The 7096-nt window shown below is 34.6% G+C and overlaps 1 protein-coding gene across 1 annotated transcript in view; it reads left to right on the top strand.

Moving 5' to 3' along the window:
- LOC109583310 (uncharacterized) overlaps positions 1–6068 on the top strand; it is an 8106-nt gene extending 2038 nt beyond the window's left edge. Inside the window, exons 5-14 of the mRNA XM_019998596.1 lie at positions 456–533; positions 581–642; positions 684–949; positions 2728–2804; positions 2853–2943; positions 2995–3154; positions 5147–5297; positions 5342–5465; positions 5773–5880; positions 5928–6068. Of these exons, the coding sequence (XP_019854155.1) occupies positions 456–533; positions 581–642; positions 684–949; positions 2728–2804; positions 2853–2943; positions 2995–3154; positions 5147–5297; positions 5342–5465; positions 5773–5880; positions 5928–5931 (1121 nt within the window). The 3' untranslated portion in view covers positions 5932–6068. The remainder of the gene's footprint in view (positions 1–455; positions 534–580; positions 643–683; positions 950–2727; positions 2805–2852; positions 2944–2994; positions 3155–5146; positions 5298–5341; positions 5466–5772; positions 5881–5927) is intronic.
- Positions 6069–7096: the final 1028 nt, after the last annotated feature.

Raw genomic sequence — 7096 nt, 5'->3', positions numbered from 1 at the left:
TGAGAATTGTTTGTGTAGGAAGATTATTAGAAATTTATACGGTTGTGAGGCGTGGTTTAGGATGAAATAAATTCTGGCTGCCATTTTGTTTCGCAACTTTTAATGGAGAACAAACGGGCTGACATAAAAACAAACCTGTATTAAGAATTTTGGAGCAAATTTGACAATATCCTTTACGGGAGAAGCTTACAAGCAGCTGTTCTTTCTTATAACAATCACTTTTTAGCCATTGATGGAGCTACAGCAGGTAAGTATGGCATTTTTTTATGCCTCCATTGACTTCCTTAACAAACTTGCCAACCAAAATGACAGCCAATGCCAGCCAATTATAACGTGTGGGCCGATACCGTATATAAAATTAATGAAATTCATATCTTTTCCACTTTCATGTCTGGCCACTTGCAGTGGTCTGTTGATTCTAATTACATGTATATCATCAATTCATTTTTCAATAGTTTTATTAAATGAATGCAAAAGGACTGACCTGAATACTGCCATTGAGAAGCTGACAAGTACAACCGCAAGCATTAGTGGTTAGCAATATGACCTTTATGTGTCTAATATTTTATTTTATTTTTAGCTAGCTACAAAGCTGTTTTAGGTCTTAATGTTTCTGAAGAAGGGCTTAAAAATTATGATAAAGTATTTTTATTAGAGTTTTGCTCATTATTTTGTTGAAATAGGAGTTCATGGAAAAATATTCTGTTATGTTGACTGAGTTATACTGTATTACTACACCATCACAGTCAACTTCATTGCAAGAATTAATAAAACGTCACATGCTGCAAATAAAAGACAACTATTTCTTAGTTCACACTAATGTTCTTCCTCCTAATTGTCAACAAATGGGACCAGAAATGGCTAATGTTGATGAAACAAAGCTTGGTTGTGCTCTTTATTTAACAGCATCATTGTTTAATCACTCATGTGATCATAACATGCTAAGAAAGTATGTTTAGTTTATTTATCTTACTAATGAATGTTTACACCATGGAATTATATTGTTATTAATGAATTACCATGTAACTTACAATTTTTGTGGTACTAATTTTTATAAATTCTACGATTATATAATAGCTACAAAATTTTTTTTAATGAAATTATGTGACGTGCATGGTCAAGGGAATTTGCATATTTACATTTCCCACAAATATTCAAATTGAGGCTTTTCACAAAAATTTTGTGCCACAAAAATTTTAGGTGATATGGTAGTTTGTTGTTTAAATCACTCTAATTAAATGTAGAACCCAAGGGGTAGGGGCGTACCCAGGAATGGGAAGAGGAGGGTGCTAATGGCCAGCAAAGCGTGCCGCAATTTTGGCCACACCCCTTGTTACGGTACTAAAATACTGTTTTCCACCATCTTTCATTAATAATAGGCGGAGTCACGATAATTTCAAGCTTCTGGTGCTTCCTATTGCCCTTTAAAGCACTGGAAAATGCTTAAATTGAGGCTGAAATGATTGTCAAGTACATGTATGTTGAATAACTTTCTTAAGACACTTACAGTACTGCTCAGCTATAACTTTACTTATCGTGTTTGCAGTGCCCACACACTCAACCTGTTATTGCACTAGTAGCAAATGCAGGTAGTGCTGGAGATCACTCGTGTAAAAGTAAAGTTATAGCTGAGCGATTCTATAGCAGTGATATCAGAAACCAGAGCTTAAAGAATTATCTGATCCCAGCCATGAGGGGGATGCTCAATCTCCTTTTAGCCCCCCCCCCTGGGTACGCCTCTGGTAGAACCCTACACGTGTACAGCTCAATGTTTGTTGATTTATGCATTAGATCTTTTACACAGCAATGCAAAATGCATCCTTTTAAAAACAATACACTTTTAAATACCAGTTTTGTTTCTATGCAGTTCTATCAAATTTTTATCATGGTTTTATTTGTTTCCGCGTAAACAGAAGCATTAAGCAGCCCAAAACTATAGGATTGCATAGGTTTCATTGCTGTGTAAAGATGTATACATGCATGTATGTGTAAAGTTGAATGTACCTACAGTATATGTAATTGATGAGCAAGTGTATCAGTAGGTACAGTGCATACCACACCCCTTGGCATATCTACTTATTACATTTAAAATCCTACTGCCAGAGGCGTATTTAGGGGGGGGGGGGCTGAGGGGGCTTGAGCACCCCCCTCAGGGCTGGGTTCAGAAAAAATTACTGAAGTCCTGGACTCTTGCATCACTACCAAGCCTCTTAACAAAGTTATCTAGCCCTCTGATCATGATTTCAGCAGTTTCCAGTGCTTTAAGGAGCAATCAGAAGTACCAGCAACCTGTATCTATGCAGTAACATAGCAGTATGCTTGAAATGATCTTGGCCCCACCCGTAATTGACGAAAATGCAGGAAAAGGCCGTTTTACTGCCGTAAAAGTGGGTGTGGCCAAAATCACGGTGCGCTTCGCGCACCCTTAGCACCCCCCTTCCCCGATTCCTTGCTACTGCTGTATTCAAATGTTCTTATTAACAAACAATTCTATAAATTTTCCAAAATTTGCCCCAGTCTTATCTCTTATTAAAAAGTACCAAAGAGTTACACTTACCAAAGCCAATGTTACTCCTGTGACACATACTTTACATTGAAATTAATGGTCGCCTAATATGGAATATCATTTGTTTGACTATAAAAGGAGAATGCTATGATTAAATGGGAGCCAATTTTATCATTTTTAATTTTATCAATGAAGTGGCTTTATTACCTTTTTATATGCAGGTTTATTGGAAATAGAATACAAGTATTAGCATATACAGATTCACTCACAAAAGAAGATGAACTGTGTTTGTCGTATGGTAATTTTGATAATTTTATTTTTGAAATTTTACTGAATGCTTTTGCAGGACCTAAGATTGGTCATATAAAAAGAACAGAGAGGTTAAAAGAATTGAAAAAGACATCATTTTTTGACTGTTCATGTGTTCCTTGTGTAAAGTAAAGTTGGTTAAAATTTAAATTTGTGATGTTGGTTTTAAAACTTTATAGCCCCAAAAGAGAAATGCTTCTGAAAGAGTATGGATGGTATGGCATGGTTTGTCCACATTGTAAAGTAGGACTGTTACCTGAACCTGATGATCCTCAAAGTGATACAACTAGTGAATGCATTGACTGTAGAAAGCAGACCGATGTTAAGAGCCTTTTAGAGGTTTGTCTACAATGTATGTATTGTCATCACACATCACATGTTTGTAGATGCATCATTGTGTATTTTATTTTTAATCTCATGTTTATTTTTGAGTGTTATTAGTTTTCAATATTGGATTGCGATTATTAACAAAAATAAGTTAGCCTATATTAAAATTTTGGTGGATTTCCTTTTTAAAACAAAATAAAATTCACAGAATTGCTTAAATTGGCTTGACATGGCCATTGGTCAAAAAGTAGAAAATTGAAAAAAATTTAAGATGCAAATTAAATTTTTCAGACAGATTTGCGAAATTGTTGGGCCAAAAAGTTTTTGCTATGTGGTATAGTTGCCCATATCCCAAAATATACTGCTGGTATATCATAGTACCTTAGGATGAGTATTAATTACATAATATAATTGTAGCATTTTTAGTGATTGTACTTTAAAACGCTAATTAAACCAGTCCCTAATAATAGTTATAATATACTTGTGTAAACAAGTACACAAGATAGTGTCAGCCTATTAAGTGTTGTGCTCATAAATGGATAGGATGGGCTTTTTGAAATGTATTAAGCTTTTAAATGGGAGTTTCACTATTGATTCTCTTCTTTCGTTTGATGCTGTTAAAAACATTATGATGTGAGCACAAGCGAGCTTTGTGAAAATTAAGCTATTGTCAGTGACGAAAATGAATAAAATCAACTTATTAATTGTATCGATACTGGATCAACTTAAGTCTCGTTGCTGTAGTTGAGTTGTTGTTCCTTCTTGAGTAAAATATCTTTTGTAAAATCTAAAGACCACTCATCATTAACTTCTCAGCATTAACTTCTGTCAGTGATCCTGACAATACAAACTTGCAAATGCACATCAGATGCAGAATAGAGGATATGCGTGCCATATTATTCATTACTTTTTAGTACCGTATATCCAACCTACACTGTAAATTGGTCACCATGTTGGACGTCAAGTTAATTAAGAGTTCAATGGAGAAAATACATTTTTTGCCATGCTACCTTCTTGAGGCCTTTTGGGGAGCTTAGAAAGCATTTTGAAGACCTAATGGGGTCTAGTATAGCCACCTGAATAATTGCTATTAAGAAATACAGATCGTTTTCATGTAATTAAGGTTGTATGCAATGAATACATTTATTTTGCAATAAACATATGTACACTATATCCCAACTGAGTTTGATACCAGCCGCTTGGAATTTGATGCACAAATTGTCATAAAACGTCATTTTGGTATGCCATTCGCTTTATAGGGAGAACCCAGTTCTCAGGGTTCCCAAGGGCTGAGAGACCTAAGACCTAAGATCCTATGATGCCATTGGGCAACTAAGAACCTGTGACAGTTTCATCCTTATCCCACATCCCTATAAAAAATTTTTCTTGGGTCAAACTCAGTTTAGATATAGTATAGCACTAGAGGTGGGCCAATTACGTTTTGCTAAATCAGGGTCATCCTGAAAACGCTAAAATTTAAGAATGCAATTAATACCCACCCTAAGGTACTTAATGAGGTTTTATAGATCTTACCTGCAAATGAAGAAGTTTGAAGGTACTTTGAATTGCAGTATCTGCCATTCTACTTGTGATAATTACCCAGACTAAAGTATTTAAAATTATTTTTTCTGCTGATCTGGAGCTTGTTAGACAAAAGAATCATTGTTGTCATGCATCTCTTAAAATAAATTTAGTAAAAATGCATGCTTAAGTGTGGGTATTAATTGCCCTCTTAAATTTTTGTGTTTTTAAAAGACCCTGATTTAGTGAAATGTGATATTAGTGAAAAGAAGAAAAATAATTGTGACCCCCCCATCTCACTAGCATATCACTACTCAAAAAGCCTAATCTATCGATTTACAAGTGAAATACTTATAATAGATTAACCCTATCTACTTACAGATCTTGCCTATCTTGTGTATTTGTTTGCACAATTTTATTAGAGGCTGAATAAGCATTTTTAATTTAGCTCATTACAAACTATGATTTAACTTTATTATGTAGCAAGGACAGGAACTGTTGCAGAATTGTCGTGAAAGCTCTACACTAAGAGATCTCGAAAATAATTATGAAAAATTGGCCAAAGTGTTGTATAAGTATAATAAATCACTTTGTGATATTTGCAAGCTGATTGCTTCATACTATGTTGATCAAGGTATATGAGTTTGCATTGTTACCGAACTTTAATTTTCATCATAGGAGATTATTGTAAAGCTTCTTTTTATTATGAAAAAAGGATTGAGGCTCTTGAAGTTATTCATGGCCCAAATAGTATAGAGCTATGTAGTGCTTTACCTAATTATAGCCGTGTGCTTGAAGCAAAGTGAGTATTTTATTTTGTGCTACTGTATATACACATGTAGGTCTTATTTCATTGGGTTATACAACTTTGTGCACCATTTATATACTCTGTTTCTGTAATTCTATGTGTTTGTTTTTCTTTTATTGAAGCTAAAAGCAACATGCAATATAGCAAAAATTATTCACTTAATATCTTTATCCCCATTTCTTCATCTGATATGTGAATCTAGTGTGTAATTTTTGTAATGGCTAGAATTGCATGAGGCAATATACAATATAAAATGGCTTTACTGAGTGTCTTGTTGATCTACTTTTACTAATTTTTGCAGAGATACTAAAAAAAGTGTAAAGGTGGCTAAGAGGGCTCTTCGATTAGTGGAACTTTTCTATGGACCAGATGATGAGGATGCTAAACTTTTGCGTGATTTTCTTAAGAAGTATAAGAGTTTATAATTATTCTGCAGTGTTTTTTTTTTCATTGTAGATGAGTTAATTTGAAGTCTTAATCTGTACTTGAAACATAAATTTACTAGTGTTAATTAACTTATTTTACCTGCCCTAACTATATGCTACCTTTTCTTTTCAAGATTTTTTAAATAAAAGACCTTGTATTGATCCAATGCAAATGTACAAACTAGTAGTAGGCCAGCTTTAAATTAGTTATTCTTCATAAAAGGTGAAACTAAGATTCTTGGGCACATAATGTGGTATGTTTTTTTTGGGGGGGGGAACTTGTTCTTTCACTGTTTATTGAGTTTACAATGTAATTGTTATGTGTCATGTTATGTTCTATCCACGATGTGTAATGTTAGCTTCTGTCCATGATTTTATCAGCTATGAACACTCCTCAATGCCTATCCTACTAACAGTGCATAAAAATTTTAAGGAATTGATGAATTGATGCTTTCACTACTTTTTGTGCGCACGATAATGAAAATAAAGGCCTTTTCACACTGGCAAAAGTAACGCACATTGATGCGCATTAATCGTGTTCACAGTGAGTGTGAAAAAGCCTTAAGTTATAACAACCAGCTTGGAGGTTTAATGTAACATAGCTTCTAAATTCATGAAATGATAATTATTATAGCCTTCACTTTCTTCCTACTCAACATGTACAGTAACTGTCATAATTATTGTTTAATAGTATCTAGCTGCATGTTAGCATTGTACTGACACTTCCTACTTGAAGGTTCTGATTTATTTAACTAGAGGTGAGATTAATTTTAAGGTTGCAGTATATTAAGCAGCGCTGTTGTCTCTTCTCTCTAGCTTCATCTTCCAATTCTCCACAATTGTGGCTGCAGTATAGGTCCCCCTGGTGTAACAGTATCTCCTCTGATATCAGGTCTAATAAGGTCTATTATTTAAACTCAATCCCAAAATCTCCAAGGCAATTCTGGTCCTTTGTATGTTCCCTTAGAGAGAATAAAGACCCAATTCCATGCTAACCTTAGATGCTCAACACACTGCTACTTCAAATACTTATATGGCTATTGTACTCAATTCCACCTTTTCAAGCTTTTTCACTCCAGCCATGACCTCTCTAACTCCATTTCCTCCACCCCTACCAATTCCTCTCCCCCTCCTCTCATTTTCCTGCCCCTCCTCTTTCCCCTCACTCTATTCTCCCCCTTCTCCTAGCTCTATTTCTTT

Source organism: Amphimedon queenslandica, unplaced genomic scaffold (assembly GCF_000090795.2).
Source record: "Amphimedon queenslandica unplaced genomic scaffold, v1.1 AMPQUscaffold_13312, whole genome shotgun sequence".
Classification (NCBI taxonomy): domain Eukaryota; kingdom Metazoa; phylum Porifera; class Demospongiae; order Haplosclerida; family Niphatidae; genus Amphimedon; species Amphimedon queenslandica.
This window is presented reverse-complemented; position numbering and strand designations above follow the sequence as displayed.